This window comes from Olea europaea, chromosome 16, assembly GCF_002742605.1.
Source record: "Olea europaea var. sylvestris chromosome 16, O_europaea_v1, whole genome shotgun sequence".
Taxonomy (NCBI): Eukaryota; Viridiplantae; Streptophyta; class Magnoliopsida; order Lamiales; family Oleaceae; genus Olea; species Olea europaea.
In genome coordinates, this window is record NC_036252.1 from 144,713 (window position 1) to 167,152 (window position 22,440).

The following is a 22,440-nucleotide window of genomic DNA, read 5'->3' on the forward strand; positions in this document are numbered from 1 at the left end:
TCGTGAACATCGAGATCCTAGCTAGAGTTATACATACCAATACGATTAGTTAGGACAATTAGGCACGGACCGAAGAAAATTTTCATTTATTTATGTTTTTAACATATTTCTTTATGTGCAATTTGAAATTTATTATTTATGAACGCCAACAACATTTATATGGACTTAAACGGTATGCAAATAGAACACGACAGTCCATTACAAAATAATCAAGCCGGATGTAAAAGGCGGCTATGATAAAGTCAATCACGTAACCCCCCACTCACCCCATCTCTTAGGGTATATATATAGCATCTTTCGTTACAGTTTTGCCATTTGCAGGGTTTCTCTCTCTCTCTCTCTCTCTCTCTCTCTCTCTCTCTCTCTCTCACAGACACACACCAATGGAGGTGGAGGTGATGACACCATCACCGCCTGTGGAGTTCAACTTTGACAGTGCAAGCACTTCACCATACATAACTGCCCCTTCAAGCCCACAACGATTTGGCACCTTATATTATAGTGCCCCCACCAGCCCCACCCGTGTCTCCGCCCTCTACAGCGACTTCAACAACTACAGCGCCGCCGCAACTGCAGTTGTTGGTGGTGATGATACTACCAATGATGATGATGCAGATTTTGCTTTTGATTTTAGTGGTCAATTGGAGAAAAGTTCATTATCTGCTGATGAACTGTTTGATGGTGGGAAAATCAAACCACTTAAGCCCCCTCGGCGCTTACAAAACGAAAACAAGCACGCTGATTCTCCCAAATCCCCTAGATCGCCCAAGAAATTATTCTCCCCACGTCACAGGTACTATTCTTGAAGTTCCATCTTAAAAAGTTAAATATCTTTGTAAAGAGAAGTTGACAACCATTATTTTTATCTTTAATCAATGTAAATTGGCTCGAGAACGCTAATATCTAAATCCGACAACATGTTAGAGCTTTAGGCTGGTTAAAATGCTCGCTCGTGCTTTTTTAGACTATAATATTCCATTGAGCATCGATTTTTCATTTTTAAGAACAGCTGCCCAAACCCTTATATTCAAAATATAGGGAAGTGTTATATGTACATAATTATTTACATAGTGATGTCCATAATTACACGTGGCATTGGATTCAACTTTTAATTCAAATCTCACACTTGCACATCAACAACTGGATGATTGCCACATCACATTATAGATACCATTATGTGCAATAATTATGTACAAGTAGAGTTTTCCTTTGAATATATATTATTTTTTTCTTCAACTGATGTCGGATATAATCCTTGACGACAGGAAGAAAGAATTTGATCCATTTGCAGCTGCTATCGAACAAACTCAGAAAGAAAACATTCAAGAAACATCTCGAAGAACAAAATCTTTATCTCCTTTCAGGGTTTCCGACTTATTATTTGATCCTGATAACAATCAAGTTCAAGAAGCATCCAAGAATTCTTGTGCAGTATCTTCTTCTTCTTCCACTTCTTCAAATTCATCCATTTCTTCAGCTTCATCCTGGTACAAAAAATGGAAAATAAAGGACTTGTTATTATTCAGAAGTGCATCTGAAAGTAGGGCAACAGAATTGAAGAAATTTGAAGGGTTGAAGAAAAATTGTCATCAAGATCATGATCATGTGGTCAAGAATTGTAGATTTAGATCAACGGACAGTGTTGGATCAGGTTCCAGTAGGAGAAGATCAGGTCCATCAGTTTCTGCTCATGAACTGCATTACACTATGAACCGAGCTGCATCAGAAGAGATGAAAAAAAGGACTTTCTTGCCATACAAACAAGGATTACTGGGGTGCCTAAAGTTCAATCCTAGTGCTTCTATGTCTCGCGGATGAAATAATATACATTTTTTTTTGGTAATTTTATTCGACTATATATACGGTTTTTATTATTATTTGTATTTATGACATATTTTTCACTTATTTTTATTTTTATTTTTATTTTAATTTTTTTTTGTGGGGAGGGGTGTGGGGGTTCATTAAGAAGAAAAGTTGATCTTATATATCTTGGTGAAATTGCATTAGAAATGCTTTGTAATTATGAGTTCATTTCCACTTATCAAATAAGGGAATCACATTCCATTTATTAAACATGCAAAGGAAATGCATTTAGATATTTCCTCTTGATAAATTGCAAATTATATTTGTTTTTGTTGAAAAATTTACATCTATTTACGTGATCCATCAGAGCGATTTTACTAATAAAATGTTACAATAGATATTGTGAATTCTATGATTACAATAGTTCAAGCCCTAATTAGTAATTAGGAGTATATGAACTCATCTACATTGCTTCAAGTTATGTGGTTCGGCATCATGTACTAAACTATACTCCCATCCATTGATAATTATTATATATTGAAATGGTTAAAAACTAATTATAATATTCGATTCTAGCTCTTAAGGATTTATTTTTTCTTCAACTTATATTGGACGTAGCAATAAATGAACAAACATAGAGATAAAAAGAGATTTATATATTTTTTGAAAATGGACTATACCATGCTGGTAGTACTATAGAAGAAAAATATATTATATCATGGTAACAAACAGTATAAAATTTTGTCACCTTTTATGACATGGGATCCTTGTATAACATGATTATGAATAATTTAATTTTGTTTTGTTTATTGTTAAAAAAGTACCTTAGAATAGGGAACAGATTCATCTAAGTAACTACAAATTTATTGAGAATAAATTTTAATTTATATTAAGATCAACGGGTAGAGAGAAATCATTACTTGGGGGGTCATGCTTTACTTTAATTAAGCAATAGTTATTAATGAAGGGTAAAGTAGAGCTACCAACTAATTTGCACCATTAGCTTTATCAAAAAGCCAATTAATTTCGTCCATAATTATATAGCAAGCTCACATGAAAATCCTGTATTTCTGCCAACTTTTTCTTTTCTTTTCTATGAAAGCATATTCCCGTTGAGCAAATAAATGAAGAATAACATGAATTTCATCACCCAAATGGTGGGTGTAATCATTTAATCAGGTGTAATTAGCATGAATTTCGATTTAATTAATCATTGCTAATCAAGATATAGTCATATTGATGCTGATAACCATCCATGATTCTATCAAGAATAAGTGTTCGATTGACAGAGTTGTTGATTTTGCTTCTACTTCTTGTAGAAGAGCTTTATGAGGAACTATTTTAGGTTAAATTTCTCTAAAAACTTTTCATAAAATATTTATTTAAATATGTTCAAAAGTAAATTCTTAATCTAAAAAACAACTTGATTTTTCAAAAAGCTTTGCCAAATTCTAAAATATGGATATGCTTCACAAAAGAAACTTAGGGTCAACAAATTTCGAAATTAAAATGCTAAATTTTGTTTCCAAAAAATTGGGTAAGGCTCTCCTACATTTCACTAGTAGTGATGTTATAAATTGCCAACATTTAAAAATGACATTTAGGTCCCCTAACCTATTTAAATTGGTATATTTGGATCCCAAGTGATCAAAATCATCAATGTAGATATTAAAATTACATGCGATTTTCATCAGACTCATAACTATATGGCAAAATTGTCAAACAACTCAATATTTAGCTCCAATTTAACTAAAAGTCATATAAGATATTATCGTCTCAATTGACGATTTTTAGATTCAAATATGTTGGAAAAGTTGAAACGTTACTTTGAGGGTTGAAGACCCATAACTGTACTATATGAAATGAAAGTCCCATTCGATTTTAGCATCTTAATTGACAATTTTCTTCACTTTAGGATCCAAATTTATATATTCAAATAGGTTGGAGAATTCAAAACGTTCATTTAAAGGTTGAAGGCTCATAATCACTATATAAAAAGTTGGAAAGTCCAAATCCAATTTAGCCGAATAAATTTATAGTCTGACACCTCAATATCGGGCTCCCAACACGTATTTGAAAATTCTATAGAATTTGAAAAGAAATTGGTCGTCTCCTCCATAAGAAGATTAACACAGAGAAAAAGTGGGCAACAAAAAGGACAATGCAATTTTACTTCTACAAGAAAACGTGAGAAATGAAAGGCTAAAAATTAATTAAAAGAAATCACTCTCAACGACTTCCATCAAGCTTTTACTTGTCGTTATTGCGGCTTTCTATATGTGGGCCCAGAAAAGCTCCCAAAATTCAGCCTAGCAGGTCGAGATTTTCTTACGTCAATATCTAACAGCACATTTTTACATCGTAAAAGTTATTGCTTAGTCACAAAAAGGGAAAAAATAAAAAATAAAAAAACGTCAAACTACACCGCATTATTATTATTAAGCTAAAATTTTATATAAAATTCGAGACCTGGGAGCCATTAATTACATGCAGGGGCTGAACCAAGGCGGTCCTGGGGCAACTGACCCCCAACTTTTGATACTTGAATTTTTTTTTTTTTTTTTTTTGGGTGTGAATTGATATTTAAATTGTAATCTAAATCAAATTAATCTGATTTTAAACCCCAACAAACAGAGACAAAATCACAATAAATTTGATTTTTTTCCCCTTTTCTCGCACTCTATCTTACTCTCTCCCTTACACTTTTTTATGAAAACCTTAACCCTTCTAATTTAAATTTTTTTTATAATTTTTCTACAAATTATCACATCTACTACAAAAAGTTTACTTTTCAATCAATTAGAACCTAATTGATTATATCCAATTTAACTTATATTTAACGAATTGTATCTATTTGATTGAATATTGGTTATATGTTTTTCCTTTCGATCACTCGAATTGATTGTTTGTATAAAATACAAAATAAATTTTTTAAACGTAAATATGAATTTTCTTGTGATAAATAAAATATTAATATAATCACTGTTCGAAATTAAATGGATGAAAATTATGAGCAAAGTATTAATGAATAAATTTTTTTAAATGTAAATCGTCATTTTCTTGGATTAAGTATAAATTATTTAAAAATCAATAACAAAGTATTCGATTTGTGCAGAATTTGAATGTGCTCCTTAACTAAAAATTTCCGCATTCACCCCTAATGACATGAAACAAATCAAGCAATCAAGTTGGACAAAACAATCATGCTTGTTGTACACTAAGTTTAACAGTTTGCTATGATTTTGCCACATAACAAATTATCATTTGACAATTAAAAAAAAAAGTTATTCATCAAATTATTTTTTTTACAACTAAGCAAGTGTCAATCATGATGTACGCTTTGGAGTGTACAAATGACATTTTCCTAGACAAAATAACTCATGGATGGAAAGTGAAAACATCTCTGAAACATCAATTCGAAAACAGCCTTACTCAAGGCAGCTCAAATCAATCTCTTCTAGTTTACTATTACCATAACTAAATGCTTATTTCACACAGTTCATAAGAAAGAAAACACAAGTGACGTGTTGGAAAATAAAAATAAGATTTTTAATTAAAAGCATGACGTACTCTAGACCCATTCCGCTATTGGTGTGTGGATGATAAGGGTACAAAAGTGAAAATGAAAGTTCAAACTACTATTATTGAAAAGCCTTATTTTATTTATTTATTTTTTTTTTTTACAACTTGATTAATCAAGACAAAAGAATATAAACAGAAAAATTATATATATGGCATAAAGGTGGTAACCCCTACTTACCTTATAATAATTATCATAATTCGTAGCTTTCTCTATCATTTTTTATGCCGACTTGACTTGACCTCAAATTTAATTCATTTTAGTATTGAAAATAATGAAGTTCCTTTGTTCTATCATTACATTCATATGAAAGAGTTGGTTGATGAATTGACGCAACCATTTACAGGAATAATAATAATAATAATAATGACCTCCACAATTTCTTGAGATCCTAATACACAATAGTGAACAAAACTAAAGAAGAAACACGTGAAGTGTTTCATCTCATGTCAATTCTTTAAAGTTCACTTTATCTAACTTGTGTTCAATGCACGTGTCACGAGTAGGCATAACTTTAGCAAATATTTGCATTTCAATAAATCGATTCTTGTCAACTTATAAACTGCAAACTTTGAAGAATATGAGTCCTACGAAATATAAAGAACTGATCAAATCATAATCAATTATATACTTCAACAAACATGAACTAAATGAGTTTTATCATGATCGTAACATATCCGCTTCGATAACAATTACAACAAAGCTCAATACCTTATAATCATCAAGAGAAGCAGCATATGGTTAGCTATTATCATTTTACATGTTGCTAAAGCTATTTGCTTGGTAGAAGGCTGCACATGATGGAGAAGTTGCTATCAAGCAGGTGACTACAAGTGTATTTACACGAGTTATTGCTGCCTCTTAATGTTGCAAAACTTAAGGGGAACTTGTAAATTAGAAATGGACCCAGCATTTAGTTTCATGGTTGCTAATATCAAGCTGATTTTGTTACCATCTACAATTATCAGAGAATCAAAAATCAATATACTATTTCCCAAAAAGATGCAAGTTTGTGCAACAATTACCGAAATGTAGTAGGTCTTTCAAATTATATGGGAAGCAAAACTTAGGTAAATTCGGAAATATGCTGGTCATGTAAATATAATAGCTAACGATACATCTATATTGTAACTCGACACTTGACAGGCTCATGTTCGTTTCAAAGTACAAGAACTTCGAAGTAAAGGTGCCTCCTACCAAGGCATGACAAAGCTACATGAACCCAAAAGTAACCTTCTACAAGGTTTTAGCTTTGCATGGCATTTTTCAATACGATGCTGGGGAAATAATGAATACAGATTCAAACAGAAATAGTTGAAATCCATTCTCATCAAAAAGTTTTCAAACTTGTTCGACTAGTACCAAAACACTTCGAGCTTAGTCAACCAACCTCAAAGCATATATGCCCAAAAGAAGCTCAAAATGACATTGAGAGAAAGAATACAACAAGACCAAACTCATCTAATTGTCACATGTCAATATTCAGTTAGCAAGGCTGAGAATAGTTTCCACGTAATATACAAATTGTGATGGGACACATCAGCAAGGAATGTAATTGCTGGTCATTTCCTAGATGCATATGATGCCAATATGTTTGCATCTTAACGGACGAAAAATGCACACAACCAGTTACAATGTCGTCAGTCATATACAAAAAATAATTTGCAGATATCTATTAATGATACTCCTCAGTTACCCTTTAAGACAACATTCGGATCTTCTTCATCAGACTCAAACTCAACCTGCAAGCAAATGAAACCATCATACAGACCTCTACCAACTTGAAGTGATTTAGTCTATTAAAAATTTATTATGAAAAAGCAAATATACTATGACAACAAAAAATAATAAAACTGACATCAAATTTATTGCTGCAAGTTAAACCCGAAATCCGTACAGTATTACCAATTACTCATAAAGTCAAAGAAATTAAAGCTTACATTTTCATCCTTAAACCACCTGCCATGGCAGTCACGCTTCCAGCCAGCAGCCGTGAACTTCAGTTCCCTCTCTTGACGCTCTCTATAATCCAATTGTTGCACCTGATCAACAACTACTTCCTTTCGAGGCACCTCCATTTCAGTAGATTGACCATATACAAAACTACTAATCACAGATTCACCATCCGGTTTCCTACATTTATTCCTCTGTTCAATGATATCATTAGAAAATATCTCAGAAGCTGCCTTCCGTGTGCGCTCAATCAACGGTTTCTTCCCGTTTCTACATTGTTCATGAGATACATTACTGCCCGAGGTGGACGTATCACACTTTGACAATGCTAATCTCTTACTTATCTCTTCTTGTCTCCATAATTCTCTCTCCTTCTTCTTCGATTCCGCAGCTTTATGGCGTGATCCTCTTCCATGCATCTGAATCCATTATCAACTAAAATTACTTCACTCTTCTCACATCCTCAATTCTCACAATAACAATTTCAATTAATAAAAATGTGAAAATTTAAAAAACAAACTTCAAAATCTACGATCCTGTATCTAAAATCAACTAAGTTATTGCAGTCTTCTAAAATTCTGAACTCAATTACAGTGACAATTTCAAGTAATAAAAACGTGATTAAAAAAGCATACTCAACACTTAGGATCTTTTTCCATGTATCCGGAACAAAAATACACCAAGTTTCCCGTTCAATTACAACAAAAATTTCAAGCAATAAAAATGTGATTAAAAAAAAAAGGCTATACACAAAACTTAGGATCATTTGCAATGTATCTCTGTATCAAAAATCAACTAAAATTCCTAATTCAAATACCAAAACAATTCAAGCAATAAAAATGTGATTATCAAACATATTTCAGAATTTGGGTATGAGATTTTACGGAGAGCAAAAGCGGGGTGTCGAATACAGGGTTGCAAGGGCAAACAAGGCAAGTGAATTTTCCATTGGAAAGTTTCTTGTAAGCAGAAGCGTCGAGGCCTTCAAAAAGTAAATCGTCGACTCTTCTCTTCCGGTATTGAGCCTCACGAGCCCAGCTGTCTCCGCCGAACACGCTCATCTAGGAGAAGATTTCAGGCGTCGATTTCTTATGTGGCGGAAACCTCGATTTAGGGCGTGTAATTATTGGGGGTAGAAAATGATGAACACGAAGGGGATGTTTGGTTGTGAAATGGGTTAATTTGACAAACGGTCACTGAACTTACACGAACATTACAAAACGGTCACTGAAGTTTAAAACTTTCAGTAATGGTCACTTAAGTTTCGGGAGGCTTTCAGAAACGGTCACTGAAGTTTAAAAAACACTTTTTCAATTTTTTGGGCTAGTTTTGCAGTAACTTTCGGCCACTTCCAACCACTGATTCCATCGAATTTTGATACTATTGAAAAGCACACAATGTCCTCTTCAATTATTATCCAAAATCTCTCTATAACTCCAAGGGATTGGACCGAAAAATCACCCAAAAAATCTGAAGATCTATCCAAATTTTCAGATTTTTTGGGTGACTTTTGCGACGACTTCCACCCCCAAGACCATCGGATTTTGATACCGTCAGAAATCTCACAATATCCTCTTCAATTACTACCAAAAATCTTCATCAAACTCCAAAGGATTCGGCCAGAATAAACCCACAAAATCGACTACCCAAAAAGACAAAAATTTGGCCAGATTTTTGGGCTACTTTTGAGGCAACTTTTCAGTAACTTCCGATCACCAATACCAACATATTTTGATACCATTGGAAAGCACACAATGTCATCTTCAAAGAATTCGGCCTGAATAAACTTACAAAGTTGGCTACCTGAAAAGGTGAAAATCTGGGCAGATTTTTCAATTTTTTTTTTGGCGACTTTGCCGTAACTTTTGACCATCAAGACCACCGGATTTTGATACTGTTGGAAAGCCCACAATCTCATTTTCAATTACCACCCAAAATCTCACTATAACTCCAAAGGATTTGGCTGAGATAAATTACAAAGTCAGCATCCCGAATATACGCAAATTTTCGCCTTTTTGAATAGCCGATTTTCACTTCCAATGTGGTCTATGTAGTTTTTAGGCTTCTCACCTGTGTTTCCTATCTTGGTTAGGATAATTCTTTGTTTCCATTTCTTTATCTTTTCCGTTTTCCAACTATAAAATACTTGATCTATTTATCAAAAAAGGTTCAAAAATTTCAATTAATTCATACATTTTTCATAGTAAAACCTTTTTGTTCCCCAAATCAAGACATGAATCCCCATATTTTGACAATTTAAACTCAATACAAAGAAAATGTTCTTAACATAATCGATTTAATGATTGCACGCTTCAACATCAAACTTGCAAGAAAAAATGGAATTAAAAGACATGCTTCGAAAATAAAGAAGCCAAACTTATATCTTTTGGCTTGATATCATCTGGCAGTGGATCTAAATTCATTAATCTGGCCACCACTCCCAGAGATTCTACAACTTTCACTTTTGCCTCATCAGGTTTTAAAGCATTTTCAGGCTTCTCAACTTCTTTGCTGTTCTTGGGACGAGTGCCACTGCACAAAAGCCACTGTATGACGCCAAAGAAACACTTGGTAGACCAATGTGGTTATTCATAATGAAGACTACCGATAGTCCTCCTATGCGATATACACATTGCAGTTTTTTATTTGATGCATTAGGAAAGAAAATACTATCATATTACATCAAAATAACAAATTGCTATGTGTATATCGCGTAGGACGACTAACGGTAGTTTTCACTGTAAATATCATTACTTTTTTCTAATAGCTTTGCTCACATACACTGATTGCTTCATTCCTTTGCGCAAAAATTGGTACGAAAGAGTCTGGCTTAAGAAGCCATAGGTCACTATAAATATGGATCAACTTTCCATCTCTGCACACGCTATCTCATCCTAGCTTGTAGCAATTAACATCCCCAAATGAAGCTTCTCAATGAAAAGAAGCCCAAATATCTACAGTAATTTCTTTTAAAAACCCTTGGTGCAAAAGAGAAGGGAATAGTAAATACCTTCCCGCACTTGTCTAGCCAGAAGAGTTTGGTTAGAAAAATTGAAGTCTCTCTATCCAAGTTCACCAGCACCCTTTGGCCTACATAGCATCGACCATTGAACCTATGCCACTTATGCTTCTTATCATCTCTGCCCCATGAGAACTTTCTGATTAAGGACCAACTATCATTACACAGAGTGTCCAGAACCCTTAATGTACTCATCATATACACTTATTTAGGCCTCCATTCTTAATTGTTTATTGGTAAATTGAACGGATATCTACTTAATTTAATGTAAATAGGATTAATTGTAGATAAAATCTCAGCTTGGATGAACTTGGATGATATTGGCATGAAACATGTAAAATTGGAGAGATATTGGAGTTATATCGGAGCATTTGAAGATCAATCGAGATGTCAACTGTTCAACTGGAAGTATCAATGGAACAATAAAAGAAAATTTATAAGTTTCATTAGTTAAATTCAACAATTGAAAATTTTGGAGATTTAATTGCAAACTTTTAGAACATACGTTTAGTCAATTATTAATGATTTTTTTAATAATGAAGGCCTAATTATGAAGATTTAAAAATGAAGAACTAAATGAACAAATCAGAAAAGACTCAAGTTGAACCAAGACAAGAACCCGGAGATCAAAATGTACAAAAGGTAATCTTGTGCCCTTGAGGTCGCAAAGGCCTTAAACTTTTGGAGATGTAGGCAAAAGTACCCAACGGTGAGATCTCAATCTAGTCGCATAGCTTTTTCTTGAGAAAATTTTGGTTTCCTTCTTTGATTAGCAGTGGCGAAGCCAACACTTGACAAGGAAGCGCGATCGTGCGCGTTGGCTCCATTGAAGTTTACAGTCATTGTCAAGTGGAATTTATAGTGCCTGCCAATGGAAGAATTGAAAGAAAGATGAAACACAATGACTCTTAGGTTTGGCCATTTCATTTGGGTCATGTTTTTTGATTTGTTTAAGTTTTGGGCCTTTTCTGGGCCTCTTATTTTTAAAATAAAACCAAGCTCAGCTATAAATTCCATTACCATTCACCCACCATATCTCGACCATTCCAATTGAAAAATCAATTACATTTGCAAATCTTTGTTCGCCGGTTCTTCCTTGTGATTGCAAACACTACGGTTGTCAGTAGGCCTTCCTAGTTTCCTGTGCTTGTTGCTGTCATCGGCAAGCCTTGATGTCGGCATCTCCAAATCTCTGTATCTATTTTTGGTCCTAACAAATTGGAAATAAATATTTAGATTATGTGTCCCAAATTAGGGTAGATTTTTTTGGAAAATATTGCTTCCATATTTTCACGTGATTTTATTGAAAAATATTATTTCCTTTATTTCACATTAATTTTTATATTATTTTCATCTTTATGATATTTTTAGGGTTTGGTATGTCCCTATAAATATGTGACTCTTCATTCAATTTAAGTGAAGCTTTATTGCTGAATTCTTGGATTCTCTCCACTTATTGTCTTTAATAAAATATTGATTTATCTACTAATCTCTCTTCAATTTCTTTATTTTAATCTTGTTTTCTTCGTTGTGATATTACATATTTCATATTTTTCATTAATCTCAATTCTTGCATCGCCTCCAATTGCAACAAAAAGAAGGTGTTTCTCTTCTTCCGAGTTTTACAATACCAATTAAATACTTTGAAATTGAAATGCTTGATTGATAATGGTTTTTGTCCTTGAAGCACAGGAAAGCAAAATACTTACATTCATCGATTTTATGTGGAATCCAATTTCCGACTTTCTTCATTCTTATTGATTGTGGTCTATAACTGTAAATCCCGTCGACTTTTTTTTGGTATGTTAACTTATGATTAATATGACTGTAAGAAAAGAATGTAGAAGAATAATGTGTAGAATTTAGAAGAAATGTATAAAGTGAGACTATCGTCTGTCTGTGAGAGATGAAAGTAGAAGAATAATAATTAAGAAAGGGTAAGAGATAAAAAGGCAAATATTAGAACCAATTTTAATAGAAAATTTTTAGTCGTGTTCTCTATTTTTTAACCAATTTTAATTGAAAAATAATTTGGGGCATTTTGCAAATTATGGAATGATTCTTTCAGCCGAAACTAAAGTCCATACCTAGTTCGTCTAATTCTAGTGAGGCATCTAGTCCTGCCACTATTTCTAATCCAGCACATGAGTTGTTAAATGACACAAAGAAGTCTTGGGCTCAATTCAATCTGTATGATTTTGTATCTGATGCAGGGAAACATCCTTTATCGAGTCATATAATCCTACTATCAGAGATGGTGTTGTATGGCGTACTTAGAAAAATGTCATTTTCAACCACATGGACACGACTTTCCAAAAAGATCGATGGGTAATGATAATAGGTGTTTTAGGAGAAAATGGTTCTCCTAATTTTATTGGTTGGAGTACAGTATAGAGAATGATGCGACTTATTGTTTGTATTACTATTTGTTCAAAATCGATAGAGGATGTCAAGGGAGTGGACATGCATTCACTAAGACTAGCTTTAGGGATTGGAAGCACAAAAAGACTTTGAAAGATCACAATAGGTTTATTTGATAGTGCTCACAATCAAGCTTTCACTAAGTATACCAACTTGATTAATAAAAAATAAAGCATCTCCTATGTTATTTCTAGCCAAAGTAGTAGCCGACAAAAAAGTTATAGGATAATGTTGATTGCGGTGTTAGATTGTACTAAATTCCTTTTTGATGCAAGGATTGCCTTTCCGTGGTCATGATGAATCAAAAGAGTCCCTGATAGAGGAATCTAATTGAGCTACTAGACTCGTATGCATTTTGTTGTGAGGAATTTAAGGAAATCGTATTTACTAATGCCCCCAGAAATAACCAAATGACTTCACCAAACATCTAAAAGGATTTGGTTAACTATTGTGCCGTAGAGACAAGTGCTATTATGAATGAGATGAATGATTCTCTGTTTTCATTTTTGGCTGATGAGGCTCGTGATAATTCTATAAGGTAAAAAATGGAGTTTGTTTTAAGATTTGTGGAAAAAAGTGGGCAAGTGAATGATCGTTTGTTAGGCATTTCTCATGTCCCTAATACTTGTGCCCAATCACTTACGGATGCCATTGATACAATGTTTTCTATACATGGGTTGAACATATTTAGCCTAAGAGATCAAGGTTATGATAGAGCAAGCAATATGTCAGGAGAGTTCAATTGGTCGAAGGCTTTAATTTTAAGAGAGAACCTATATGCTATATATGATCATTACTTTGCTCACCAACTTTCGTTGGTAGTTGTTTCTGTGGCATGCAGGAATCATATGCTTGGGGATTTATTTAACATGCTTGCTATTATTTTTTGGTGCATCATGTATGTATATAAATGCTATGCTTTTCGAGCAAGTTACATTCTGAAGTTTTGGAAAAGCTTAATATTGGGGAACTTTGTGGTGGTAGTGGAAGATTCGCGAAGGGAGTTTGGCCCGTCTAGGTGATACTAGATGGTGCTCACATCTACTGACAGTTACTCGTGTTATTGATATGTTTAGTGCTATCATAGATGTTCTTGAGAATATATCAGAAGGTGGCATAAATTCATATAAGAGATCAACGGCTACAAGAAAGATGAGTACTATGCAAGATTTTGGGTTAGCGATCAGTCTCCACTTTATGTTTGAAATTATTGCAATTACAGATAATATTTCACAAGCCTTACAAAGAAAGGATTAGGATATTCAAAATGCTATTAGATTATTGAATTTGTGTAAGTATGCATTGCAGGACATGAGGAACAATGGTTGGGATAATTTGTTGAGTAGGGTGATTGAGTGTTGTGTTGGTAGAAATATTTTAGTGCTCAATCTGGAGAATATTGTAGTAGTATTGAGAGGCCAACCTAGGCATGCAGCTCAACAGGTAACTTATTATCATCACTTTATGTCAATTTGTATTGTCATTTGATAAACTCAATCTTACAAGAGTTGAATGATTGTTTTTCAGATATAACTACTTAGCTCTTTATTTGCATTTCATGTTTAAGTCCAAGAGATTCATTCACAGGTTTTGATTTGGCTAAATTGCCACTCTTGCTTAGTTCTATCATTTGGACTTCAACCGTAAAGAGCTCTTATTACTAAGACCTCAACTTGACAAATTTCTTATGCTTGTGAGAAGGGACGAAGCTTTCTTTAACCTGAATAGCATATATTGTGTGGCTCCAAAGGTGGTTAAAACAAGAAGTTCTTGTTATTTTCGATTGGTTTATATGTTGATCACCTTGGTTTTGATATTACCCTAACACTTGCAAGTGTTAAAAGGGTATTCTCTATTATAAATCTAATCAAGAGTGACTTGCATAACAAAATGGGAGATGATTGGTGAAATGACAATTTGGTGGTTTACATGGAAAAAGAGATTTATGGAAAAATTAAGAATGAGGCCATCTTGCAATGCTTTCAAAATATGAGACCTAGTATAATGCAGTTGTCTAAATTTACAATTACAGAGTGAGGTTTTATCATGTATGCTTTATATTATTTTGGATTGTATCGAATTATAGTTTCATATGTCTGTGATTTTTACATTTTTTTGTATTTACAAGTAGATTGAAGAATTTTTAATATTATTTAATTAAATATTAATAAACGACATTGCTATTACGATCGTTGACTATCAACGATCAACGTGTGTCCTAACTGATTTCTAATTCTGGATCTTCCACTGTTGACTAGTCTTATATTTGGTAACCAATTGGAATACAAATTTTAACTAATTATTGAGTCTATAAATACTTAACCCTTGTTTGATGGCAATTATTTTGAAAGAATAACGTTTGAATAATGATTTTTGAATTAAAAAGTAGGAAAATCTTATATGCTAAATATTTTATTATGCGCATGTGTGACGAAAAATGATAATAAGAATTGACAATCATTCTGTAAGTATAGACAATTTTAACACAAAATGTTTATAGACAACACATGGCATGTATTCATTGGAAGATGAAAGGAAAAAAAAGGTTAATCACATTTCGCCACGTCAACTCCGGTAACAAATCTATCAAAAATTTCTTGTTGTTGGCTTTTTCCGAGAATTAAAGAGTTTTGAAATTTTTTACCCTCAGTCTTGTTGTTTGATTAAAGTTGGCTTTAATTAGAAATTTGATTAAGCACGAGTTCTTGTGGAACCCATGCTTTGTTAATTCTTTATTACTTGGCTATGATACCATACACTTACGGAATTTTAGCAATGAGTATTAGAAGTGAATAAAACACAAGCATAAGCACATCGCAGACACAAACACAAACACAAACACAAACACAAACACAAAAAAAGTCAAATAAGGTAACAGCTCATGATAACATTATGCTCTAAATAACTTGTTTCATAGAAGAAAAGATCGAACTTTAAAGGGAAACAAAACACAAATCTCCAATACATGAAATTAATGCTCTAATTAAGACAGACATCTACCTTTATTTGTTCAAAACATTATTCAAACCAGTCCTCGGAAAAGAAAATATATATTGAGCAACACAATTATAGCTCGAAGAGCGCGCGCGCGCGTGTAATTGTACGAAGCAGTTTTTTGGCCGTTAATACCAACGGAAGAGTGGCCAAACGACAAATTTCATCATCCCAGTTTTGCAATGAAATCCGTTGCGTTCGCCACAGGCAAAATAATAGGGCTGCCATGTCTTAAGCACAAACTCAAAACCTTCTCCTCCTCCTTGTGTCGCTTGTGCGATCTTCTTTGCTCTTCTCAAATCACAGTTTTGGAAACTCCATAAATTTGGAAGCAGGTAAACACTGTGAGGAAATGTCGTGTCGTTTGGGGGATCAAACTTGAATACTGCACGCATGCAACAAATCAAAATCAGTTGTTTAGATATTGGAAACAATAAGCAAGATATAAGAGCTCAAGTAATTCATCCTAACAAAACCGTTTAACATGGACTTATTATTCGACAATATTTTAACCTAAATAACTGATATCTAATATAAACGTAAACTCGACAACGAAACGGCAACATACCGAGTGTGTCATTCAAGTGAAAGGGTCCATTTATTTCACACAGTTCATAAGAAAGAAAACACAAGTGACGTGTTGGAAAATAAAAATAAGATTTTTAATTAAAAGCATGACGTAACCCATTCCGCTATTGGTGTGTGGATGATAAGGGTACAAAAGTGAAAATGAAAGTTCAAACTACTATTATTGAAAAGCCTTATTTTATTTATTTATTTTTTTTTTTTACAACTTGATTAATCAAGACAAAAGAATATAAACAGAAAAATTATATATATGGCATAAAGGTGGTAACCCCTACTTACCTTATAATAATTATCATAATTCGTAGCTTTCTCTATCATTTTTTATGCCGACTTGACTTGACCTCAAATTTAATTCATTTTAGTATTGAAAATAATGAAGTTCCTTTGTTCTATCATTACATTCATATGAAAGAGTTGGTTGATGAATTGACGCAACCATTTACAGGAATAATAATAATAATAATAATGACCTCCACAATTTCTTGAGATCCTAATACACAATAGTGAACAAAACTAAAGAAGAAACACGTGAAGTGTTTCATCTCATGTCAATTCTTTAAAGTTCACTTTATCTAACTTGTGTTCAATGCACGTGTCACGAGTAGGCATAACTTTAGCAAATATTTGCATTTCAATAAATCGATTCTTGTCAACTTATAAACTGCAAACTTTGAAGAATATGAGTCCTACGAAATATAAAGAACTGATCAAATCATAATCAATTATATACTTCAACAAACATGAACTAAATGAGTTTTATCATGATCGTAACATATCCGCTTCGATAACAATTACAACAAAGCTCAATACCTTATAATCATCAAGAGAAGCAGCATATGGTTAGCTATTATCATTTTACATGTTGCTAAAGCTATTTGCTTGGTAGAAGGCTGCACATGATGGAGAAGTTGCTATCAAGCAGGTGACTACAAGTGTATTTACACGAGTTATTGCTGCCTCTTAATGTTGCAAAACTTAAGGGGAACTTGTAAATTAGAAATGGACCCAGCATTTAGTTTCATGGTTGCTAATATCAAGCTGATTTTGTTACCATCTACAATTATCAGAGAATCAAAAATCAATATACTATTTCCCAAAAAGATGCAAGTTTGTGCAACAATTACCGAAATGTAGTAGGTCTTTCAAATTATATGGGAAGCAAAACTTAGGTAAATTCGGAAATATGCTGGTCATGTAAATATAATAGCTAACGATACATCTATATTGTAACTCGACACTTGACAGGCTCATGTTCGTTTCAAAGTACAAGAACTTCGAAGTAAAGGTGCCTCCTACCAAGGCATGACAAAGCTACATGAACCCAAAAGTAACCTTCTACAAGGTTTTAGCTTTGCATGGCATTTTTCAATACGATGCTGGGGAAATAATGAATACAGATTCAAACAGAAATAGTTGAAATCCATTCTCATCAAAAAGTTTTCAAACTTGTTCGACTAGTACCAAAACACTTCGAGCTTAGTCAACCAACCTCAAAGCATATATGCCCAAAAGAAGCTCAAAATGACATTGAGAGAAAGAATACAACAAGACCAAACTCATCTAATTGTCACATGTCAATATTCAGTTAGCAAGGCTGAGAATAGTTTCCACGTAATATACAAATTGTGATGGGACACATCAGCAAGGAATGTAATTGCTGGTCATTTCCTAGATGCATATGATGCCAATATGTTTGCATCTTAACGGACGAAAAATGCACACAACCAGTTACAATGTCGTCAGTCATATACAAAAAATAATTTGCAGATATCTATTAATGATACTCCTCAGTTACCCTTTAAGACGACATTCGGATCTTCTTCATCAGACTCAAACTCAACCTGCAAGCAAATGAAACCATCATACAGACCTCTACCAACTTGAAGTGAGTTAGTCTATTAAAAATTTATTATGAAAAAGCAAATATACTATGACATCAAAAAATAATAAAACTGACATCAAATTTATTGCTGCAAGTTAAACCCGAAATCCGTACAGTATTACCAATTACTCATAAAGTCAAAGAAATTAAAGCTTACATTTTCATCCTTAAACCACCTGCCATGGCAGTCACGCTTCCAGCCAGCAGCCTGAACTTCAGTTCCCTCTCTTGACGCTCTCTATAATCCAATTGTTGCACCTGATCAACAACTACTTCCTTTCGAGGCACCTCCATTTCAGTAGATTGACCATATACAAAACTACTAATCACAGATTCACCATCCGGTTTCCTACATTTATTCCTCTGTTCAATGATATCATTAGAAAATATCTCAGAAGCTGCCTTCCGTGTGCGCTCAATCAACGGTTTCTTCCCGTTTCTACATTGTTCATGAGATACATTACTGCCCGAGGTGGACGTATCACACTTTGACAATGCTAATCTCTTACTTATCTCTTCTTGTCTCCATAATTCTCTCTCCTTCTTCTTTGATTCTGCAGCTTTATGGCGTGAACCTCTTCCATGCATCTGAATCCATTATCAACTAAAATTACTTCACTCTTCTCACATCCTCAATTCTCACAATAACAATTTCAATTAATAAAAATGTGAAAATTTTAAAAACAAACTTCAGAATTTACGATCCTGTATCTAAAATCAACTAAGTTATTGCAGTCTTCTAAAATTCTGAACTCAATTACAGTGACAATTTCAAGTAATAAAAACGTGATTAAAAAAGCATACTCGACACTTAGGATCTTTTCCATGTATCCGGAACAAAAATACACTAAGTTTCCGGTTCAATTACAACAAAAATTTCAAGCAATAAAATGTGATTTAAAAAAAAAAAAAAAAAGGCTATACACAAAACTTAGGATCTTTTGTAATGTATCTTTGTATCAAAAATCAACTAAAATTCCTAATTCAAATACCAAAACAATTCAAGCAATAAAAATGTGATTATCAAACATATTTCAGAATTTGGGTATGAGATTTTACGGAGAGCAAAAGCGGGGTGTCGAATACAGGGTTGTGAGGGCAAACAAGGCAAGTGAATTTTCCATTGGAAAGTTTCTTGTAAGCAGAAGCGTCGAGGCCTTCGAAAAGTAAATCGTCGACTCTTCTCTTCCGGTATTGAGCCTCACGAGCCCAGTTGTCTCCGCCGAACACGCTCATCTAGGAGAAGATTTCTGGCGTCGATTTCGTATGTGGCGGAAACCTCGAATTAGGGCGTGTAATTATTGGGGTAGAAAATGATGAAAACGAAGGGGATGTTTGGTTGTGAAATGGGTTAATTTCACAAACGGTCACTGAACTTACGCGAAAATTACAAAACGGTCACTGAGGTTTAAAACTTTCAGTAACGGTTACTTAAGTTTCGGGAGGCTTTCAGAAACGGTCATTGAAGTTTAAAAAAAATACTTTTTTCAATTTTTTGTGCTAGTTTTGCAATAACTTTTCAGCCACTTCTAATTATTGATACCGTCGAATTTTGATATTGTTGGAAAGCTCACAATGTCTTCTTCAATTATCATCCAAAATCTCTCCGTAACTCCAAGGGATTCGATCGAAAAATCCCCCAAAAAATCTAAAAATCTGCACAAATTTTCAAATTTTTTGGGCGACTTTTGCAACGACTTTCGCCGCCAAGCCATCGGATTTTGATACCGTCGAAAATCCCACAATATCCTCTTCAATTACCACCCAAAATCTCTCTCAAACTCCAAAGGATTCGGTTAGAATAAACCCACAAAATCGGCTACCCAAAAGGCAAAAATTTGGGCAGATTTTTTGGGCTACTTTTGAGGTAGCTTTTCAGTAACTTTCGACCATCAAGACCGTCGAATTTTGATATCGTTGGAAAGCTCACAATCTCCTTTTCAATTACCATCCAAAATCTCACCATAACTCCAAAGGATTTGGCTGGGATAAACCATAAAGTCAGCATCCCGAATATAGGCAAATTTTCGCTTTTTTAGGTAGCCAATTTTTGCCTGCAATGTGGTCTATGTAGTTTTTAGGCTTCTCACCAGTGTTTCCTATCTTGGTTAGGATAATTCTTTGTTTCCATTCCTTTACCTTTTCCGTTTTCCAACTATAAAATACTTGATCTATTTATCAAAAAAGGTTCAAAATTTTCAATTAATTCATACATTTTTCATGGTAAAATTGTTCCCCAAATCAAGACATGAATCCCCATATTTTAAAAATTTAAACTCAATACAAAGAAAATGTTCTTAACATAATTGATTTAATGATTGCACCCTTCAACATCAAACTTGCAAGAAAAAATGGAATTAAAAGACATGCTTCGAGAATAAAGAAGGCAAACTTATATCTTTTGGCTTGATATCATATGGCAGTGGATCTAAATTCATTAATCTGGCCACCACTCCCAAAGATTCTACAACTTTCACTTTTGCCTCATCAGGTTTTAAAGCATTTTCAGGCTTCTCAACTTCTTTGCTGTTCTTGGGATGAGTGCCACTGCACAAAAACCACCATATGACGCCAAAGAAACACTTGGTAGACCAATTTGGTTATTCATAATGAAAACTACCGATAGTCGTCCTATGCGATATACACATTGCGGTTTTTTATTTGATGCATTAGGAATGAAAATACTATCATATTAATACATCAAAATAACAAACTGCTATGTGTATATCGCGTAGGACGACTAACCGTAGTTTTCACTGTAAATATCATTACTCTTATCTAATAGCTTTGCTCACATACACTGCTTGCTTCATTCCTTTGCGCAAAAATTGGTACGAAAGAATCTGGCTTAAGAAGCCATAGGTCACTATAAATATGGATCAACTTTCCATCTCTGCACACGCTATCTCATCCTAGCTTGTAGCAATTAACATCCCCAAATGAAGCTTCTTAAAGAAAAGAAGCCCTAATATCTACAGTAATTTCCTTTAAAAACCCTAGGTGCAAAAGAAAAGGGAATAATAAATACGTTCCCGCACTTGTTTAGCCAGAAGAGTTTGGTTAGAAAAATTGAAGTCTCTCTATCCAAGTTCACCAGCACCCTTTGGCCTACATAGCATCGACCATTGAACCTATGCCACTTTATGCTTCTTATCATCTCTGCCCCATGAGAACCTTCTGATGAAGGACCAACTATCATTACATAGAGTGTCCAGAACCCTTAATGTACTCATCATAAACTAATAAATGCATATATACACTTATTTAGGCCTCCATTCTTAATTGTTTATTGGTAAATTGAACGGATATCTACTTAATTTAATGTAAATAGGATTAATTGTAGATAAAATCTCAGCTTGGATGAACTTGGATGATATTGGCATGAAACATGTAGAATTGGAGCGAAATTGGAGTTATATCGGAGCATTTGAAGATCAATCGAAATGTCAACTGTTCAGCTGGAAGTATCAGTGGAACAATAAAAGGAAACTCATAAGTTTCATGAGTTAAATTCAACAATTGAAAATTTTGGAGATTTAATTGCAAACTTTTAGAACATACGTTTAATCAATTATTAATGATTTTTGAATAATGAAGGCCTAATTATGAAGATTTAAAAATGAAGAACTAAATGAATAAATAAGAAAAGACTCAAGTTGAACCAAGAGAAGAACCCGGAGATCAAAACGTACAAAAGGTAAACTTGTGCCCTTGAGGTCGCAAAGGCCTTAAACTTTTGGAGCAGTAGGCAAAAGTACCCAATGGTGAGATCTCAACCTAGTCGAATAGCATTTTCTTGAGAAAATTTTGGTTTCCTTCTTTAATTAGCAGTGGCGGAGCCAACACTTTACAAGGAAGTGCGATCGTGCGTGTTGGCTTCGTCGAAGTTTAGAGTCATTGTCAAGCGGAATTTATAGTGGTTGCCAATGGAAGAATTGAAAGAAAGATGAAACACAATGACTCTCAAGTTTGGCTATTTCAGTTTGGGTCATGTTTTTTGATTTGTTTAAGTTTTGGGCCTTTTCTGGGCCTCTTATTTTTAAAATAAAACCAGGCTCAGCTATAAATTCCATTATCATTTACACACCATATCTCGACCATTCCAATTGAAAAATCAATTACATTTGCAAACCTTTGTTCGCCGGTTCTTCCTTGTGATTGCAAACACTACGGTCGTCAGTAGGCCTTCCTAGTTCCCTA

At 33.8% G+C, this 22,440-nt stretch overlaps 3 protein-coding genes and 1 long non-coding RNA gene across 6 annotated transcripts; 1 reads left to right on the plus strand and 3 right to left on the minus strand.

Annotated features, from left to right (window-relative positions):
• Positions 1-317: 317 nt before the first annotated feature.
• LOC111411591 lies at positions 318-2,073 on the plus strand. Its single transcript, XM_023042096.1, has 2 exons — positions 318-793; positions 1,266-2,073. Exons 1-2 carry the CDS (start codon positions 384-386, stop codon positions 1,816-1,818), a joined length of 963 nt encoding a protein of 320 aa, XP_022897864.1. The 5' UTR covers positions 318-383; the 3' UTR covers positions 1,819-2,073.
• A 3,582-nt stretch (positions 2,074-5,655) lies between these two features.
• LOC111411592 (sodium channel modifier 1-like) lies at positions 5,656-8,451 on the minus strand. Its single transcript, XM_023042097.1, has 3 exons — positions 8,221-8,451; positions 7,324-7,755; positions 5,656-7,125 (listed from the first exon to the last, which is right to left on the minus strand). Exons 1-3 carry the CDS (start codon positions 8,395-8,397, stop codon positions 7,072-7,074), a joined length of 663 nt encoding a protein of 220 aa, XP_022897865.1. The 5' UTR covers positions 8,398-8,451; the 3' UTR covers positions 5,656-7,071.
• A 7,210-nt stretch (positions 8,452-15,661) lies between these two features.
• Positions 15,662-16,372, minus strand: LOC111412768. Its single transcript, XR_002706091.1, has 2 exons — positions 16,339-16,372; positions 15,662-16,155 (listed from the first exon to the last, which is right to left on the minus strand). It is a non-coding gene; the product is annotated as an uncharacterized LOC111412768 (long non-coding RNA).
• Positions 16,373-16,694: 322 nt separating this feature from the next.
• LOC111411593 (sodium channel modifier 1-like) lies at positions 16,695-19,537 on the minus strand. 3 transcript variants are annotated; one of them, XM_023042100.1, is made up of 4 exons: positions 19,300-19,537; positions 18,398-18,828; positions 18,154-18,199; positions 16,695-17,044 (listed from the first exon to the last, which is right to left on the minus strand). In XM_023042100.1, the coding sequence occupies exons 1-3, from the start codon at positions 19,474-19,476 to the stop codon at positions 18,157-18,159; spliced, it is 651 nt and encodes a 216-aa protein (XP_022897868.1). In that variant the 5' UTR covers positions 19,477-19,537; the 3' UTR covers positions 16,695-17,044; positions 18,154-18,156. The 3 variants fall into 3 exon arrangements, with proteins under 3 accessions (XP_022897868.1, XP_022897869.1, XP_022897867.1); XM_023042101.1 differs by lacking the exon at positions 16,695-17,044 and adding an exon at positions 17,066-17,412; XM_023042099.1 differs by lacking the exon at positions 16,695-17,044 and having other exon boundaries at positions 17,761-18,199.
• Positions 19,538-22,440: the final 2,903 nt, after the last annotated feature.

Excerpts from the sequence above, each read along its gene's own strand:
- LOC111411591 (XM_023042096.1), top strand. The coding sequence starts at position 384 with ATGGAGGTGGAGGTGATGACACCATCACCGCCTGTGGAGTTCAACTTT. Across the intron at positions 794-1,265 it reads TTATTCTCCCCACGTCACAG|GAAGAAAGAATTTGATCCAT; the intron begins GTACTATTCTTG and ends CCTTGACGACAG.
- LOC111411592 (XM_023042097.1), bottom strand. The coding sequence starts at position 8,397 with ATGAGCGTGTTCGGCGGAGACAGCTGGGCTCGTGAGGCTCAATACCGG. Across the intron at positions 7,756-8,220 it reads ACACCCCGCTTTTGCTCTCC|ATGCATGGAAGAGGATCACG; the intron begins GTAAAATCTCAT and ends TAATGGATTCAG. Across the intron at positions 7,126-7,323 it reads GGTGGTTTAAGGATGAAAAT|GTTGAGTTTGAGTCTGATGA; the intron begins GTAAGCTTTAAT and ends ATTTGCTTGCAG.
- LOC111411593 (XM_023042100.1), bottom strand. The coding sequence starts at position 19,476 with ATGAGCGTGTTCGGCGGAGACAACTGGGCTCGTGAGGCTCAATACCGG. Across the intron at positions 18,829-19,299 it reads ACACCCCGCTTTTGCTCTCC|ATGCATGGAAGAGGTTCACG; the intron begins GTAAAATCTCAT and ends TAATGGATTCAG. Across the intron at positions 18,200-18,397 it reads GGTGGTTTAAGGATGAAAAT|GTTGAGTTTGAGTCTGATGA; the intron begins GTAAGCTTTAAT and ends ATTTGCTTGCAG.